The 19,845-nt window shown below is 52.7% G+C and overlaps 1 protein-coding gene across 1 annotated transcript in view; it reads left to right on the top strand.

Moving 5' to 3' along the window:
* Positions 1 to 3,733: 3,733 nt before the first annotated feature.
* KCNQ3 (potassium voltage-gated channel subfamily Q member 3) overlaps positions 3,734 to 19,845 on the top strand; it is a 343,223-nt gene continuing 327,111 nt past the window's right edge. The window contains exon 1 of the mRNA XM_008255917.4: positions 3,734 to 4,582. Coding sequence (XP_008254139.3) covers positions 4,197 to 4,582 — 386 coding nt within the window. The 5' untranslated portion in view covers positions 3,734 to 4,196. The remainder of the gene's footprint in view (positions 4,583 to 19,845) is intronic.

Genomic DNA, 19,845 nt, shown 5'->3' with positions numbered 1-19,845 from the left:
AAGCACCTCCCCTGCAATGGAGAGAGAAAGAGTTCATTTGCACATGTCAAGTGTAGAGACAAAGACTAGGAACTGGAAAACAAAAGCAAAGACAGGAAGTGGGGAAAGCAGGTGGCACACTGGAGGATTTGCAAGTGGTTACATTTCAGCATCACCCATTGAGCTGGGACTCAAAGCCGCCAGGGGAATGTGCTGTTGTTGGCACTGCTGCCCCTGGTCTGGGCCTGCGGACTCGCTATCAGTAATCCTCACTCTGCATCACGTCTGGCACCTCTGCCTGGCACCCAAGGCTCTCAGAGCCTGGAGACCTCAGCGAAGACCGCTTCCCATGAGATACAAGATGTTTGATTTCCTGTGGGCGGGACCCGTGCTAGAGAGGGTTGTGATCCCACAGTCCCCAACACGGCACTCTGGGGTTTTCATGACATTTCCAAGCATTCTCTCCTGTGCTGTAAAACCATTGAAACAAATCGATTTGCCAGACTCAACTGCCTGGTGGTTTCCCTATCATGGGATTTAATTGGATCAGGGTTATGAATTTGATATTGACTTTACCTCATTCTTTATGAGAGGAATGAAAATAGCCCCTGCACTTTATGTTAAAGCATTAATATTCGAGAATTTGGGGCTCTGATTAAAATAGGAGTCTCCCCTCCTTACCTGAGGGTCTACATTGGCCCTTTGGAAATCTGAGCTTTTGATGAATTGCACAGTAACCAACCCTCATGTGTTCTTTCCATGTGACCCTTGACATCTTATATTTTTAATGTACATAGATGCATTTATTTTAACTGAAATTATTTGAGCAGCTGAAGGACAAAGAGATAGAGTACACTTCACTCCCCATGTGCCTACAGCAGTCAAGGCTTAGCTGGGAGCTGGGAATTCAATCCAGGTCTCCCACGCCAGGTGCAGGAACTCAATTACTTGGGCCATCCCTGCTGCTCCCCAGGGTCTGCAGTGTAGGAAGCTGGAGTCAGGTGTGGAGGTGGGCACTGGACCCAGTGTCCTACCCACTAGGCACAACACCCACCTCTTGCATTATAAAGTGAGGCACTTTATAGGAACTCCTGTCTAAAGGCTTTTGTTACTATGTTTCATAAGTTGCAAAGACTAGAAGACCTTTTAAGAATAAAGACCTTGCTGGCGCTGCGGCTCAACAGGCTAATCCTCTGCCTTGTGGCGCTGGCACACCGGGTTCTAGTCCCAATCGGGGTGCCGGATTCTGTCCCGGTTGCCCCTCTTCCAGGCTAGCTCTCTGCTGTAGCCAGGGAGGGCAGTGGAGGATGGCCCAAGTGCTTGGGGCCTGCACCCACACGGGAGACCAGGAGAAGCACCTGGCTCCTGCCTTCGGATCAGCATGGTGCGCCGGCCATGGCAGCCACTGGAGGGTGAACCAATGGCAAAGGAAGACCTTTCTCTCTGTCTCTCTCTCTCTCTCTCTCTCTCTCACTGTCCACTCTGCCTGTTTAAAAAAAAAAAAAAACACTTCACAAGTGTAAAAAAATCTCATCTACAGACAGACATTGCATGCTTAATTGCGTATCACGTGTCGCACTGGAGGCTACACCTACTCCTCATTTATTCACGCTGTGCATCCGCGTTGAGAGCCTATGACACGGACATAGGTGTCAGGCAGGATGCTTGGGGTAACCAAGGCATGAAGGTCATTTTTGGCAGCGATAAACATGAGGGGACTTCAAAAAGTTGGTCAAAAAATCAAAAAATGGAATTGAAAGAGGTTATTTTGGTGCAAAAAATATCACAACCCATGGGATTTTTGGTAATATGCATTTTCCAGGAGCTCTCTGCAGACCTCTCTTAGGAGTGGGTAAGAGGGGAAGAGGCCGAGGGGCTTGAGAAAAGTGCTTGCATTTGAAGGAACACTTTCTGGTTAGGCAGCTGGAACTGGGGTGGGGAAAGCACCTGTGTTTGGTGTGCGGTGGGTGGCAGTCAACACGTGGGCAGGAGCAGGCGCCGGATGCTGGCTGCCGTTTGGAGGTTTTCCAGCCTAGCCTATTTCCTCTCCCTGAGTCTTCTCCCTCCTGGAACTGGGACGTCACTGTGCTTCAACTCACCGCTGAGCACTGACCTACTCATCAGCACACCCGGGTCCCTCTGAGCACGGTGCTGGGACATTTCCACTTGCTGTTTCACGGATCCCCACAGAATCCACCCCACAGCCCAGCGACCCCCGAGAATCATTCTCCATCGAGCTGCTGTAATGACTTTTCCTACTTCATACGGAGTTCTCATACGACAGTTTCTGGGCAAGCTCTTCTGTAGCACCGAGCAGTTAATGTCTATGCCAAAGCATACCGTATTAATGACTTCAGCCCAATGGTTGGTCTCTCTCTGGAAACTCCAGTCTTGACCTCCAGACATCTGATCTGAGGTCCTTCCTTTAACTCTTTCTGTACTGGTGGAACCCCTGTAACTCCGTCCCTTCTCTCCTACCCTTTCACTTTCTTTGGCCAACTCCTCCAGACAAATCCAGCGCTGGTATCTGTAGCTGGCCTCTGATGCCTGCTTTCACTTACACCACCCAGAGGTAGATCCTTGGCCTTGACCTCGCTCACCGCCCCCCCTCCCCCCAGCAAACAGACATGTGAGGAGAGAGTGAGAGGTGCAGGTGGTACCAGGTACTATGGGGGTAACAGGATGGGAGGCTTCCCTCTGTGACCATGATGAAGGAGGGAAGAACAGGTGCACCTGGCTTTCTGCGGTCAGTTTGCAAGATGGAGCCCCATCTCACTGCGGTCTCAGCAAAGAAGCCAGGCTTCACCTGCGGTTCAGGCAGGAAGGTTTTCGGGGTTGTCCCCAGCCTGTCTTGTGGGTCTCCGCTCCAAATGTCACCTCCTGGCCTCCCAAGACCACCCTTTTCAAGAGCCTGGGATTCGCTCCAACCCAGCTCGCGATTTTGTTTCTGCACAGTCTTTACCAATGCGGGAAATGAGGCTGCCAGTGTTTGTTTTCCCTGTTAACCATCTCCCACCTCTCACTGGGCCCTGAGCCTCTGCAGGGCAACCCATGCGCCTTTGCCTGAGGCGCTCACGCGGGTGTGGGCGCGCAGGGGCCGACTTGTCTGCAGTGGCAAGTTAGGAGCCAAGCAAGAAACTAGGAATCGGAATCTGTGCGTTCCATTTCTTCCGCCTTCTGCCCACCCAGGCCGCAGGAGGCCCCACTCCAGGGCTGGGGAGGTGAGAGCCGCAGAACCACCAGAAACCCCGAAGCACTCAAGACAGGGAGCCCCAAGCGGTGCCACTACACCGCCGGCGGTGCGCTCAGCCTGGGCCCACCCCCCAACTTGGATTTCACAGGGCTGGGGGGGGGGTGGTGAGCCCAGTGCCACCCCGCAACCCCCGCCGCCCACTCCTCTCCTCTCCCCTTCCGCGCCCCACCCGGGGAAGCCCCAACGCCCACGAGAGCGCGGGGAGTCCCGCCCCGCGGTGGCAGCGCGCACGGCCAGGCGGGCGACGGGGATGGCGGCCCCAGCGATCCCGGGCTCCTGGGGTCTCGCCGGGGTGGGGGGCGCGGAGGAGGGCGGGGCGCAGCCGGGGCCTCCCGCCGCGACGGGGCGGGACAATGGGGCCCCACCCCGGCGAGGGAGGGCGGAGGCGGCGTGCGCTCGGCCCGCGGCGCGCTTGCTCGCGGCTGCTGCGGTGCTGAGGCTGGAGCGGGCGGGGAGGGGCACGGGTGGGAGCGCGGAGGAGGGAGGGGGAGGCGGCGGCGGCGGCAGCGGCAGCGCGTGTCGCGGGCGGGCGGGCGGCTGGCACCAGGCTTGTAAATAAACTGCGATGCTGTCTCGGGCTCGCCGACCCGGGTGCCGCCGCCGCCGCCGCCCGGGAGCGCAGGTGCCAGGCTCCTGCCGCCGCGCGCCCTAGCGCTTCGGCTCCAGCCTCGCGCTCGCGCCGGCTCCCTGCAGCCCCCCGGTTGGCGCCCCCTCGGGGTCCCGCGGCTGACCCGTGCGGGATGTGACCCCCTCGGCCCCCTGCCCCGCCGCCCCTGCCCCCCCGGGGGGCCCGCCTGTGCCTGCTTTTGGGGATAGGGTGGGTGGGGAGAGGCGCGCGGATCATGGCATTGGAGTTCCCCGGGCTTGCAGCCGCCGTCGCCGCCGCCTCGTCCACGCTCCCCGGGCGCCCCTTCTTCCCCCAGCAGCAGCGGAAACCGCGAAGCAGCCCGCGGGGGCGAGGCAGATGGGGCTCAAGGCGCGCAGGGCGGCGGGGGCGGCTGGCGGCGGCGGCGAAGGGGGCGGCGGAGGCGGCGGGGCCGCTAACCCAGCCGGGGGGGACGCGGCGGCGGCCGGCGACGAGGAGCGGAAAGTGGGGCTGGCGCCCGGCGACGCGGAGCAAGTCACCTTGGCGCTCGGGGCCGGGGCCGACAAAGACGGGACCCTGCTGCTGGAGGGCGGTGGCCGCGACGAGGGGCTGCGGCGGACCCCGCAGGGCATCGGGCTGCTGGCCAAGACCCCGCTGAGCCGGCCAGTCAACAGGAACAACGCCAAGTGCCGGCGCATCCAAACTTTGATCTACGACGCCCTGGAGAGACCGCGGGGCTGGGCGCTGCTCTACCACGCGCTCGTGTGAGTACCGGGCCGGGGGCCCCCGCGCGGCTGGGACTCGGGGTGGGGCTGCAGCCGAGGTGGCTCCGGGCTCGGAAAACCGCAGCTGCGTCCCGCTGGGTCGGGGAGCGGGCTGCCCCGGGCGCGCGCTTCTCTGCTCTCCTGGCGCTGGACGGCAGGGCGGAGAAGACCGGAGAGCGGCTCCCGGCTGTCCGGGCGGGGGGCGGCCTGGCGCGCGCGGTGCGCGTTTGTGGCACCCTCTCGGGCGTTGGTATTGAAGCGAAAGAGAATTATGCGTATTTTCCGAATAACGGTGGCGTTGAAGCGGACCGAGCGAGCCCTCCAGGAACGCTTGCTGCTTGGGGCGGCCGCCTTCTGTTGGGCTCGCCGCTGAGTTGAGCTTCCTGGAGTTGGGGGTGGGAGCGGTGCGCACTGTCCGTAGTGAATGTGTGTAGGTGTGCGTCTCTGGGTCTGTGAGTGTGTGCGCGCGTGCACATTGCCTGCTTGTGCGGCCCTTCCTAGGGCTCTTTACTGGTATGGGAAGGAACCTGGTGTTGCTGTGATTGGGAGCTTGCACTGGTCAAAATGCATAGCTTTGGATTCTTCCCGGGAAGTGGGTGTGAGTGTGTTAGTGTGTGTGTGTATGTGTATGTGTGTGTGGACGCACGCCCGTGCGCACGGGGTTGTGTCTCAGCCTAGGCTGAGTAGCTGGGCCTTCATGGAGCCAGATGAAGGGGCTGGGGATTATCTTGGCTGATGCATCTCCATGATTTGGGTTCTGATCTCCTTTTAGCCTCCGTTGCTGCCCCCTGTTTTGCTTTGGCTGAGCAAGGGCACTGGGGGTGGGAAGCCCCTGGGTCAGAGGTCCCTCCTCGAGCACCTGGGAAGAATCTCCTTGCTAATCTGGATCGGAGTGCGTGCCCAGAAGGAATAGAACTCCCTTCTGCACCTGACACTGAGCCTGTAGAGAGGGTGGCCGTGGTAGCTCTCAGGCCGGTCCTGTTGGCCAGCACTCCTCTTGGGGCTGGCAGGGCACTTCCAGCTATAGCCCCTTCCTGGTTGTGGCTTAGCTGTCCTGCCGACTGCTTCGCAGGTAGCTGCAGCATCACCAGGGGATCGGCCGTGGCCACGACGCCCTCCCCACCTTGCGTATTAGGCAGTGGATTTTTCTCTCCGCCTCCTCCAGTCAACCGATTGAGGTGGTCGGAGGGTCTCAGGGCGCCTCGGAGTTCTCGCCTCACCTGCCAATCTTCCTTGGTTGCAAGTGCGCTTCCTGATTTGGCCACCAGGTGGGGGCGTCCACACAGAACCTTAAGACTTAGCAACAGGTTTTTTCACAGAGGTGACCAAAGCCTGCAGAGGGTGCCTCCCTGGAAACGCGAGGACCCAGCAGGAGGCATGGGGTGGGGAGTGTTCTGCCAGGAACATGGATTCCGGGCGGATCCAGCCTTTGGTGTGTGCACGCGCACATGTGTGGCAGGTGCTAGCGAGCTGGCTGGAGAGAGACTTAGCAAGAACTGCTTTTTCATTTGCCCTGGTTTGGTTACGCTGAAGTGAAGTGCATCTTGGAATATGTGACAGTAAAAATAAAGGCACAGCATGTTATTTGAGTGTACACAAGCACACACTGCCTCACGTGTCCCTTGCGTGTTAATGACACTCTGCATCTAATGGGCATGAGGTCCCACTGGAGATGGTGGAGTCCCTCTTTCTTCCCCTCTCATCTTTCCCAGCCGACATCCCAGCCCTGCCTTACCCACTGTGGGCAAGGGATAGCCAGGGCCTGTCAACGAACAGAGCCTCCATTTCATCCTACTCTTGAATTATTCCGTGCCCTAGCAGCAGGGTTGATAATGCCAAAACCGTAGCCCAAGGTTCCCAGGAGCACCCAGCAGAATGTGAGCCTTTGTGAGAAGGAGGAATCCCAGGCCTTAGCTGGTCATTTCCCTGCGTGGAACTATGGTCGGCATCTTAGAGATGAGGAGGTGAACACTTCCAGCAGTAAGATCACTTGTGCAAGATCACACGGCTAACACTCTGGAGCTCCCATTGGAATACAGTGGGTCAAACCTGTTGTAGCTGAGCCTGAATCCTAGTTCTGACCTCCTGCTGACAATCGGTGGGCTTTGGGCGTTTTGTGAGAAGCCACTGGGCATGCCAAGGGCTCGTTGTAGTGGTCCTGCACATAGTTGGCAAAGGGTGGGAAGTGAGTGTTCGCAGGAGCTGGTTAGAACCCAGAAACCCAGTGTAGGGAAGTGTGGCATGGATTGGACTGTGGGGGGTGAAGGCTGTGGATCCTGATGAGTTGGGAGTTGTGCAGGGAAATCCATATTGGTTTGGGCCTGAGCTGCTAATACTCAGAACTTAAGCTTGGTAAGTGATGCATCCAACACCTCTCCCCCAGCTTCCAAGGAGGTCCAGTCAAGTGAACATAACTGAACCTTTCATTGATGATTCAGGGTTTTGCAAGGCATTGAAAGTCGTGCTTCGAAGCATCCATTATGCCGTCCTGGGCTGTGGCTAGTGGCAGAAGGGAGCCAGCAAGTTGGGCGGACCGTGGGTTCGCAATCCAGTGCTGGCTTGCTCGCTCTCTAAATGGACCAAATCCATGAGATGAGATTTATTTTTCTTATCTCTCTTTACTAAAGGTAGAATACAGGAAATGTGGCAATTAGGCCCCTACCTTGCTCCCTTTGCCCTAAACCCTCAATCCCTGGCTACTCACATTCAGCTTGCCCCAGCTCTGCTGTCACCACCTCCAGGAAGCCTCTTCCTGCCGCTCCCAGCTGGGCTCCCTGGTCTGTCCCCGTGCGGCCTCCTCAGCCAGAGGGTTCTGCACAGTGCCCCGGATGGAACTGTTTGCTCATCTGCCACACTGAGCAGAGAACTGCCCCCGAGTGGGGGGCTGTGTTGTTTTTGGTGTCCTGAATCCCCAGCTGGCTGGGAAGCCTGTGGCAGGTACAAAGTGAGTGTTTGCTGAATGGGTGAGTGAGCAGATTCTCCAGGCACTCTGGAGAACCAGGACTGTGCCGGAGCAGGGGCAGCATTTCTGTCATCACGAGGACACTAAGTAGGCAGAGTCACCCCAACAGGATTCTTGTGAGGAAAGTGATCCTCAGAAGTCTTGTACTGCAGGAAGAGCAAAAAGACCAACCCTGCCTTACCCCGTGTGAGTGAGCTCCTCGCTGCCATTTTAATACTCAGGGCTGGAAGAGATTCTGATGTGGTGGCCTTGGAGTTCATGTCTGCATTTTGCCTTAAGTCTCCGTGGCTTTGCACAAGGCAAATTAGGATAACCTGGAAGTGGATGTGTGCCAGCACTTGGTATTCATTATCTGATCCTGAATAGAGATCTCCTTAAAAGTCTTACACACCTGACTTCATGACTGGCCTGCTAGTGGAGTGATGCCGGCTCCATGTTGGCATGTGGTGGGCTTGGCACTGCCCAGGCACCTTGCTGGCACACTGCAATGCCCCCTGATACATTCTGAGGTGGGCTGGCCCCAGGGGCCAGTGAGGAGACACAGGAACCAGCAGCTGCCCTAGGATGGAGAGGGCCTGGAGGATCTGAAGTCCCCGAGGTCGGGGGGAGATGCTGATCTCCTGCGCATTCCAGCAGGGAGTCATTGGTCTTGGCAAGTTTGGGGTGGGAGAACACTGGGCTCCCAGGCCTGCGCTGCCTCTTACAGTGGGCATGGCCTTAGGCTAGTTGCTGTATCTGTCACCGTGACTTGCTTCATATGAACAATGCCATGACTCAGTCATAGGCTTCTGTGAGGCCAAGAGCACCTTGCAGAAAAATGCGTAATCATAGGTAGTTACCCGGCTTAGGAAAGTGGTTCAGTCCACAGCTATTTCTCAAGTGCTTTCTCTGTGCCAGGCATTCTTCTAGATAATAAAGATGCAACAGTAAACAAAATAAAACCAGACAATCCAACTTCTACCCCATAGAGCATAGAACATGTATCCCAATAACAAAATTGTTAATGTGAGCAGAAAGCTCAGAATTGGGTCATCTGGTCAACCTCCCAGCCAGAGCAGGAGGGATCCTTCCTTGGTGTCTTGGCGAATCCTGCAGCCTCTGATCCATGGCCAAAGGGACGTCAGCTTTCTCCCTGGACAAGGCTGGCTTCATTTCTGTGTTGTGCCCGTTCTCTCACTTCTCTTGATGTTCTCTTGGTTTTTCTAGGCGACCGCAGGCCACTATCACCTGATCTCATCCCACTCAGCTCCCTCTTTGAATCCTGCCCTCCTTACAGTGTCGACTTCCTTCTTATTGAGAACCTGGGAATCTTAAGAAGTTGTCATTATTTACGGCACCAAGAGTGTGGTCAGTGCACTTCCGCATTTTCTTTGATGTGACCTGGAGTATTTGCCCAACTTCCCTGAGTTTCTGTTTATCTCTGATATGAAGATGATCGTACTCCCCCCCACCCCGGGATTGCTGTGAAATTTAATTGAGGCGATGGATGTAAAGCGCCGCACCTGTCCTTGCAGGAAATCAATGAGCGTCTTCTCTCGCTTCCCTCTCTATCATATTTAGTCGGCCACCTGTTTGTATCTCTCATAGAATCCATGCACACACCCTTTGCAATGAATTTTTCATTTTTCTTTATATTTCTTGAACTCCTTGCTTTTCTTCATGACATTTTCTATATAAAGATTTTTATTTTTTTGAAAAACTTGGAGGAATCTTCCATCTGTAGGTTCACTCTCCCAATGGCCACAATGGCGAGGGCTGAGCCAGGTGGAAGATAAGAGCCAGAAGCTACATCCAAATCTCCCAGGTGGGTGGCAGGAGCCCAAGCACTTGGGGGCATCTTCCACTGATTTCCCAGGCCATGAGCAGGGAGGTGGATTGGAAGTGGAGCAGCCAGGATATGAGCTGGTGCCCATGTAGGATGCCGGCATTGCAGCTGGTTGCAGGTTGTGGCCCTGTGGCATTTTCAAGGCAGTCAAGTAGGATGAAGAAGGCAAACGAGGAGCTGACATCAGCAGTCCCATGACCTCACGGGAGTCCTCACCCGAGTGGTGCTGCTTACGTCAGGGCACAGTTGTGCCCAGTGGAAGAGCAGCAGAGTGGGGTGGAGACATTACCTCCTGGGTCGGGAGCTTTCCTGCTGGATTTCTGACAAGTTCCCAGGGGAAACTGCTGCTGTGCAGACCATGCCTTGCCTATCAAGACTTGGGCAAGCATGTGAACCATGAAGGGGAAAAGGCACAGTAAGAGAGCAATCTGGCAGACTCCAGTTGTATTGTGGTTTTCCAACCTGAATATAATGAGACAGATGGATGCTACTGTCTTCCTGGTGACCATCGGTGGAACCAAACACCTACCATCATGCCTAAGAGGATCTCATCCAAGGCAGGAGAAAATAGCAGGCAAGTTCAAGTTTGGGGGATTTCTGTAAGATGACTGGTGTGCTCTTTCCCCAAGAGTCCACAGCATGAACAAACAGCAGAAGCAAGGTGAGAACTGTCTCGGTTAAATGAGGCCAGGGACACAAAATATCCAAGTCAATGCTTGATCCTTGATGCGATCCTGGATTGAGAAAAAAAAAATGAAGGATATGAGCATAGGGATGACCAAGGAAATCCTAACAGTCTCCATAGTAGATGCCATTATTACATCAGAATTGAATCTCTCTTATTTTTTTATTTATTTGAAAGTCAGAGTTACATAGAGAGAGAAGGAGAGGCAGAGAGAAAGGTCTTCCATCCACCGGTTCGCTCCCCAGTTGGCCGCAGTGACCGAAGCTGTGCCGATCTAAAGCCAGGAGCTTCTTCTGAGTCTCCCACATGGGTTCAGGGGCTCAAGCACTTGGACCTTCTTCTACTGCTTTCCCAGGCCATAGCAGAGAGCTGTATCAGAAGTGGAGCAGCCGGGACTCGAACTGGTGCCCAAATGGGATGCTGGCACTGCAGACGGTGGCTTAACCTGGTATGCCAGAGTGCCGGCCCCCAGAATTGAATTTCTTGAGTGTGAGAACTTCATTGTGGCCGCTCTGTCACTGAATGTTCTATTTTCTGAAGACATGCTTGCTACCATAGCTGTGACAAGTCATTGTGCCAGCAGCCTACCGTCAATAGTTCTAAGAACGTGGGTGCACATGCAGAGGGGGTGAGAAAAAGAAGCAAATCTGGCAAAAACTATCAACAATTGGTGAATCTAGGTAAAGAGGATGTGCAAGTATTCTAATTTTTTAACTTTTTAAATATTTTTAAAAAGTTAAAAAAATTTTAAAAAGAGTCAACACAGACACACAGGACACACACGTGAATACTGAGGAGTGGCATTGTACAAAGCCAGGCCTGAGCAACGCTGGCCGAGCTGAATGGGCTTTCTTAGATCCATGGATTGCATCAGTAGACCATAGCTCCAGGCTCCTCTCGGCCTTGGACTTGGCCCAGGTAGATGGACACCTGGCGGAAAGGTGCCACTTAGTGTGCACACAGCCCGCTCACTTCCAGGCTGCACTTGCTGCATCCCGGTGAGTGCCAAGTCTTGTGCCAGGCCGTTGAGGGAGATGAGCCAAAGTTCTTTCCCTTTGGAGAGAGACACTTGCAACAGCTAAATTTAAACAGCCTAGCAAATGCAATGATAGAATGCAAATGAGGAGCTCAGGAGGGCAGGCAAGAGAAAGCCCCACTGACTCTCCTGGGCTGTAGCAAGGGAGCCTTCTCCTAGGGAGCTGCAAGGAGCTAGAGACGGGTGAGGGGTCTGCTGTGTGCCCACTTGAGGACTAGCTTCCCTCTCCTGTGTGCAGATCTGTATCCTGAGTCGAATTCAGTGCCAAGTTATCATTCTTGCATTATTTGGAAGGTCTTCCTTTCAGGTCTGTATTCACCGTTTAAGTCCATGGGTGTTTAGTTTCATAAATAAGCGAGATCCCCTAGCCAAGGTCAAGTTTCTGCTCCTCTTTCCCTTTTCATCTGGTCCTGGAGGTTCAGACAGAATGCAAACAAGATTTGTTTAACAACTGGGATGGTGTAGAGGCCAAGGAAAACATTCCTTCAAAGTCAGTCTTTGAATCTGGCCAAAATAAAAACTGCTTTCCACGTGCTGTGCTCTGTGGTTCTGTTTGGGTGGCCCACGACAGCTGTAGGTTTGTCAGAAGGTGCATTGGATGTGCTTGAGAAGAGCTTTATTGACTGGATGCTTTGGACACCTCACTTATCACAGTCTGCAAAAGGGGCATTGCAGTGAGCATTGTGTAGGATTGGTGTGGGAACCCCACGAGCCAAGGCGTTGGGGGCCCTTCAACAATGACCCAGTGTGCAGCATTCTGAGGGTGCATTTTCCTAAAGCTCTAGAAAGATCAGGTGGCTCCCACAGTCGAGACCTCAGCCCTGCCAGGTTGCAGCAGCTGCCCGGGTAGGACCCGCCAGCTTCTGTCTGCGTTGCATCACCTGACCATCGCTGCTTATTTTTATTAGGAAACTGTTAGCCAGATAACTTAGCACCTGTACCTGCAGGGCTATTGGGTTCTCTAGGATGAGCACCTTTTGTAAAAGACTGAAGAGAATAAAAGCCTTGGGGACGGCAAGATCGAAGTCAGGATGGAGATTCCAGGCCCCCTTGGTTTGCAGGTGGCATAGGATGCTAATCAGACCCCACGAAACCACAGGCTTGTTGGAAGGGACATTTCATTTTGCCCCATAAAAGACAGAGGAGTTTTCTTGAAATGTCCAGAGCACACTTGGGCTGTACCTCGGGGACAAGCTTGCCTCTTGCATGTGGTCTGTGAGTAGATGGGAGGAAGCACTTAGGCAGTTGTTATCATGGGCATCCCATACATGGACTCTGGTCAGCTTCCTGCTGAAGTGGGCTTCTCTCCATGCTGATGACCCCAGGGCTGGGATCTCCTTTCCTCCTGTCCGTCCCTCCCTCCCTCCGGAGCCCTGTGAGATTGGATGCTATAACAGAGCATGGCAGTTGAGTAGAGGTGTGTAAACCGGCATATTGATGACAGCTAACACTTTACATCATCTGATGGCTTATCATGTCGCCTCTTGGGAAGCACCACCATCTGACCAATGTCATGGTTGCGCGCTCTCTCTCTCTCTCTCTCTCTCTCTCTCATATACTAGTAACCACAGAAGCTACAGCTGGAGCCTTCTACAAATGACCAAGTCCAGTGTTCTTGAGCCAGTGGTGTACTGGGGAAGCAGGCAGGCTCCGCGTAGGCTTCTCTGCCATTGCTATCTTTGTGAATTTGTCACAACTGCTTAAGTTCATTTCTACCATAATGTCTTCTTAAGGGGATGGGGGAAATCTTCTTCAACGAGACTTGGACTCATCCAGCCCAGCCCTCCTGTCCTCCTGGGAAACCACGTGGTGCTATTGAACCCCATCCCCCGCTTCTGCCCCACGCCTGCTTCGTCCCACTCCTCATACGTCCGTCACGGATGTGCCTGCGCCTGGTGATGCCAGTCAAGAAATGAAGGCGGCAGCCTCAGTAATCAGTCGACAGTCTAACCAGGCTCATCCGTGGAGAGTTACCTCTCATCCGTCGACGGGATTTATAAGCACGGCACTGAGAGAGGCAGCTGTTAGATTGAAGAACTGAGGCTGGCAGAGCTGGAAGGGACTGCACCGTAGGGGACGTGGAGGCCCAGGGCCCTTGGAAACTCACCCGAGGTCACACTGCTGACCCGTGGGAGGACCCCACGGTGGCCGCGGGGGGGGGGGGGGTGCGGGTCTTCTTCCACTGCAGGCTCCCCCTGCAGTCCCCAGGCAGCCTTGCAGCTCGGGAGGGGGACTGACTGAAGACCTGGGTCCTGTAGGATTGCAACTGTCTTACTGAGAACCTGAATCCAGTCCTGTCCAAAGTGTGCTGGCTCAATAGGATCTTTTGCTGTATTTCAGGAAAGCTGGGGCTGTTTGTTCAGAATGTTTGCTTTCAGAGGCAAAGCAGTTACTGTCCACGGCTACACTTTCACCTGGATTCTTGCGAGTTATTTATTCGTGTTCGAAAGAAAGCCCAGGCTGACTGATCAGACGTCTGCACCAGGTGCCCCCTTGCCGGGAGGGCCTCTCTTTCTGCTGAAATAGCACAGCTGAGATCCTCTCTTGTCCACCCCTTCCTCTCCAACCCAGTCCAGCCCTCGGGCCAGAATCCTGACAGGCAGTCCCTGGTCTCCATTGAGTGCAGCCCTGAGCTGAGGCATTGCAAACCCTTGTATCAGTGACCGCTAAGTTGCTCTTTACTGGGTTGTTTGCAAAGTCACCTGGGGGCAGCACCAGCATTTGTTCTGTTTCTGGTTTATTTTCACTGGTAACAGTTCATGACGATTCTGGTGCACTTTTTCATGCCTTGGGTTAAGCATTCTCGATGACTCCTCGAGGTGTAGCTGAGAGTCCAGGAGACCCTGGCCCAGCCATTGGGAAACCCAGGATCTCACCTTGAGTCTTCTGCAGCCTTGCTCTGTAGGCTTCCGCAAGTCGTCTTAATGTCTCATAACCTCAGTTTGCTCATCTGAGAAAGGGACCTAATGTTCCCCGCCTTCTGTCGTGCTTAAGTAGTTAGTGGTCTTACTCCACGCACATCTTGTGTGGTAGCCTGCCGTGGTCATATTTTAGTTTGCAGCCCCTGCCCCAAGCCCCACTTTCAGGCAAGAAGCTCGTGTGCTGTCAGGGCCTTAACCCAGAGTGGCTGGATCTTGTTTTAGTAACCTCCTTTTGAGGGGTCTTTTCAGCCTTGCCTGAACATTTAATACTATGGTTGCACTGTGTATGGCGTTGGGAACTCTGTGCGTATCTGGGCTTGATACATAAGGGACGTTAATTTTTTTTTCCCCTACCCCATCCTACCCCGTAAGAACCAAGTTTGCTCCCTTGGAGGCAATACCACCCCTACAGAGAAGGCCTGATTTAGGAGATTTGTCTGAGAAAACTTGGAGAAAAAAGTAAATTTGGGGAAAATGGGCAAGACGGGAAGAGGAAGCAGGCAGCTATAGGAGCCATGCTGCTCAGTCTTCCTGGGGAACCATGGAGTATGGTGTGGAAGAGCCCAGAATGTTCTCTGAACCCCACCCATCACCAGCCAAGGACTACTTCCAGGGGCAAAGACATCCCTTGGCCATAACCTGTGCATTTGCACTGAAGACATTCCTGTCGCTTATGGTTCCCAAATGTGCTTCTGTTTTCTTAGTAGTCTTAGATATAGGAAGTCTGCAGGCCTAGCAGTCACGGTAACCCTGTGGCATCTTTTCCTCTCATTAATTTTTCATTGGGCTTCACCATTGAGGAAGAACATCTGAATTACAAGGATCTCAATGCGTGGGTTCAGTACATGGTGTCTAATAGCCAGGAGCCCTTCCTGTGTGCCAAGGTGATAGAGCTTTCAAGAGCCTGGGGAAGCTGGCACTGTCTGCCTTAGGTGCAAGGAGCCAGCTCTTGGTTGGGATGGAAATGGGCTCACATATGTAATACTCACCAAATAAAATAGTGGTTGTTTGAAGGAAGTGTGGAGACTTCGGTCCTGTTGGCAGTGTAGTCCTGAGTGGCTTCTATGACACAGGGAGGGAAACTCCCTCCACCCACTCTGCGTTCTCTCCTAAGAGGCCATCATAAGGAGGAGCAGGTGTTTGGCATGGCAGCTAAGGTGCGGTTTGGATGCGTGCTTCCTGTATCAAAGGGCCTGGTTTGAGTCCTGGCTCCTCTGCTTCTGATCTGGCTTCCTGCTGAGATGCACCTTAGAGAAGTGATGACTCAAGTACTCCAGTCCCTGCCACCTGCATGGGAGATGAGATTGAGTTCTCAGCTCAGGCTTCCGCCTGCCATGTGGGCATTTGGGGAATGAACTAACAGAGGGAAGACCTTTGTCTGTGTATCTGTCTGCCTTTTGAATAAAATGAAATAATTTTAAAAATCATTGTGATTCGTTTATAGGCTGTCTAGCAACTCGATGCAATCCCATCACTTCACAAAGGCCTCACCTGCAGGCAACATAAGAGGATAAAATCTGCCTTGATCAAGCCACTATTAACCTGTTAACCACTCTGATAAGACTTCGGGGTTCACACACATGCATGAGTTTGGGGGGCCAGGTCCTATTCAGTCTGTCCCAGCACATGTTGAGTTGGGGTTCAGCACAGTTGCCAAAGCCATTTCAATGGCTCAGGGGAGATTCTGAGCCCATTCCTGCCTTCGTGTACAATGGAGACCATGACTGCACTACACCTCTAGGGACGAAGGTTTGGTTTATGTTCTCACTGGAGTAGAATCATCAACCAGGAGAGAGAGGACCTGGCCTGGGTTTGCTTTGTGCCTCTCATACGTACAAGGATCCCTTCTGCACATGCAGGAGTCTAAGGGAACACTTGACATGCTTGCCACTCTTGCTGCTTTACTCAACTCACTGCCAGCACCCAAGGGGTGTGCAGCTTCAGTGACAGAAGCACTGGTTTGGAATCCTGGCTGTGTCCTTTTTTTTTTTTTTAATAATTTTTTTATTTTTTATTTTATTTTATTTTATTTTTTTGACAGGCAGAGTGGACAGTGAGAGAGAGAGACAGAGAGAAAGGTCTAACTTTTGCCGTTGGTTCACCCTCCAATGGACGCCACAGCTGGCACGCTGCGGCCCGTGCACCGCGCTGATCCAAAGGCAGGAGCCAGGTGCTTCTCCTGGTCTCCCATGCGGGTGCAGGGCCCAAGCACTTGGGCCATCCTCCACTGCACTCCCTGGCCACAGCAGAGAGCTGGCCTGGAAGAGGGGCAACCAGGACAGAATCCGGTGCCCCGACCAGGGCTAGAACCTGGGGTGCCGGCGCCACAAGGCGGAGGATTAGCTTAGTGAGCCACGGCGCCGGCCGTGGCTGTGTCCTTTTTAGCTGAGAAATCAGGAGCAAACTACTTATCCAACTCGAACCTGTTTTCTCACCTGTGGCATAGAGCAGCCTCACCATGGGGTAAGGAAGATGTGAAATAACCAGAACGGAGCCCAGAGTCCGGTCTGGACTTCGGGTGGGCATTGGTTCAGTAGCCTTTCCTTCCCTGTTATTTCTCTGTCATGCTAAGATAATAACGAGTTCAGTGAGGGAGAGTAGTGTTGGAGTAGATGTTGCGATCTCTGCTCTGAGTGATGTCCCTGCCTGTGATGCAGTCCCACTAGAACCTACAGGTTCTGCCAGGCCATGGTGGCAAGTGGAAGGCAGGTATGATGCAGGGAGTAACGGCTGTGCAAAGAGAGAGTCCTGCTGCCTGCTCGAGTTTCCTACAGAAGCAGAGATGCTGGCTAGGGTCCTTGCCAGGACCACATGTCCTTCACGCAGTCTCGGATTGAGTGTGTGTGTGTTGGGCTTCAAAACCTGATGTGCACTCTGCTTACTTGCCCAGAAAGGAAAGTTGTGTCTGTGGGTGTGAGAAGCCAGCACCTTTTCTCTCCAAATGCACTGTTGTGTTTGTATCTGGTAAAAAATGAATTCTGTCGAATGCACCTGTTTTTCTTTTTGCTTTGGCTGCCAGGATTGTGCCAGACTTCCAATTCCAGTAAAGCAAAAACCCTAGAGACTCTGGTTCTGGGTTCTTTCTTCCTGGAGACTTTTCCTCTCCTCAAGGTGTCTGGATGACACTTCCTATTCTAAATACTTGTTAACTTTTCTTTGCTATTTGCAGTCATATTTTCTGTCTTTCCCTGATGCATCCTGTTGGGGAAGTACATGAAGGGAGGGAGGGAGAAACTGCTATGTACAAGCACGGAGCCTGGCTCCTGATAGGAACTTGATAAGTAAGTGCATAAATGTACCAAGTAAACCCACACTAACTAGTGGTTTGAAACCTGCTCAATGAGTCTAGGTTGTTTCATAGTTAGGAATATGCCCTGGACCAAATTGCATCTTCCAAAAACAGTTGTTTCTCAAGTCAAAATCTGATGAAGGTTAAAGTAATTGTTCAGTGTCTTCTGTGAGAGCTAACAGTGGCTCTGGATGCTGTGTCGAATGAGGTGTGTGTGTGTGTGTGTGTGTTGGTTTAAGGAGGCAGAGAGAGGAGGGAGGGTGAGTGCATGAGGTGTGTGTGTGTGTGTGTGTGTGTGTGTTGGTTTAAGGAGGCAGAGAGAGAGAGAGGAGGGAGGGTGAGTGCATGAGGTGTGTGTGTGTGTGTGTGTGTGTGTGTGTGTGTGTGTGTTGGTTTAAGGAGGCAGAGAGAGAGAGAGAGGAGGGAGGGTGAGTGCCAGGTGGAGAGAGAGAGGCTACTCTTCCATTTCCAGGTGCCAGCGATCGGGATCATCCCTTCTGTTTTTTACTGACCTACTCTGTCCAAGGTGCTGGGTTAACCAAAGGCATTGCTGCATTGACTCCTTGTTGTAGTGCTATCAGGTGTGTAACACTGGCCTGATTTGCAGAGGGGGCACTGATGCTCAGAACAATGGTCTGACGTCAGAGTTTTCCAGGGGCAGGACCGGGATTAGCTTGATACTTTGTGAATGCCGCTGCTGTGCTGGGGTCAGGAGCTCTGGGGTCACGTCCAGCGTGGTCACTTCCTGGCTACTGATTTTCTTTTCTTCCAGAGTTTTTTAATTGAAATGAAATTTGCATACCTTAAAAAATCACCTTTTTAGGGTTTGCAAGTCAGTAATTTTTAGTTTCTTTGAGGTCGTGCATACCTGGTTGATTTCTACAGTTTTCACTGACTAGAGTTAGTCTGGACTAGCATGCCATTATTAAAACAATCATTTGGACTCTCTATTTCTCATAAGAAAAGTCCATAGAAGACACTGCTAGTAGGGTGAAAAAACAAGCCATTGGCTGGAGAAATATTTTCAAAACATGCATCAGATAAACAGCTTGTATAAAACATCCAAAGAACTCTTCAAATTCAACAATGCCAAGAGCGATTCAGTTACAAATAGACGTGGCTCTGTTCTGATTCCAGTTTCCTACTGGTGCATACTCCCGGAAACAGCAGGTGTTGCCTCAAGCAGTTGGGTGCTCACCTCCCTGTGGGATTGACTCCCTGGCTCCTGGCTATGGGCTGGCCCAGCACCAGCTATTGCGGGAAGTGAACCAGCAGATAGAAAGAAGAGCTCTTTGTCCCTGCAGCTTGAATAAATATGAACATAACAAAAGTTCAGCAACAACATAGAAAACAATGGTAACACAGAACAACAAGGTGTAGATAACAAAAAAGCAATGTGAGCCATACCAAGATACCATTTTTCCTTTTTTTTTTTAAAGATTTATTCATTTGAAAGAGTTAAAGAGAAGGAGAGGGAGAGAGAGATCTTCCATCTGCTGGTTCACTGTTCAGATGGCCGCAACAGCCAGGTCTGGGTCAGGCCAAAGCCAGGTTCTAGGAACTTCCTCTGGATCTCCCACTTTGGTAGCAGCATCCCAAACACTTGGTCCATCTTCTGCTGCTTTCCCAGGACGTTAGCAGGGAGCTGGACTAGAAGTGCGGCAGCTGGAATTTGAACTGGCACCCAAAAGGGATGCTAACATTGCAGGCAGTGGCTTTACCCACTAGGCCACAATGGTGCCCCCATTTTTCTTTATAAATCGGCAACATTTAAAAAACGTGTTTCATCTGCAAGGTTAGACACAACAAATTCTGCTTACATTGCTGGTGGGAGTGCAGAATCGTAGAATCCCTGAGGAGTACAGTGTGAGTGCGTCTAACAGTCACACGTGCTGCGCAGGCATTGTGGTGCCACAGGTCAAGCCGCCACGCTGCACCTCTGCTTCTGTATCACAATCCCCGCTTTGATTCCCGGCTCCTCCGCACTTCCGGCCCCGCTTCTGCTGATGCACCTGGGAGGCAGCAGATGTTGGCTCCAGTGCTTGGGCCTTTTCACCCACGTTGGAGACCAAGGTGGAGTTCCTGGCGCCTGGCCTCAGCCTGAACCAGCCCTGGCTCTTGTGGCCATTTGAGAAGTGAAGCACCAGAGGAAAGACCTCTTTCTGTGGATGGAAGACCTCTCTCTCTCTCTCTCTCTGTCTCTGTCTCTGCCTTCCCCTGTGTCTCTGTCTCTCACTCTGCCTTTCAAGTAAATTTAAAGAAAAAGTTCTTAATATATCATGTGTATGAATTAACTCTGTTCTCAGCAAACTTCCTTTTCTAGAATTTACCCTGAGGATTCTCCTTCATAAATATGAAACCGTGTGTAAGGTGGTATTCCGTGTAGCTGCAAAATACTCCAGTTTACTTAAGGTAGCAGTCTCCATAGCAGCAAAGTAGCAGGAAAGAGTGCAAATGCCTGTCAGTTGGAGGCTAAACAATTAAAGTATGGTCCATTTACAATAAAACACAAACAAAAAAGAACAAAACACGAAATATCTGAATA

This window comes from Oryctolagus cuniculus, chromosome 6, assembly GCF_964237555.1.
Source record: "Oryctolagus cuniculus chromosome 6, mOryCun1.1, whole genome shotgun sequence".
NCBI lineage: Eukaryota > Metazoa > Chordata > Mammalia > Lagomorpha > Leporidae > Oryctolagus > Oryctolagus cuniculus.
This window is presented reverse-complemented; position numbering and strand designations above follow the sequence as displayed.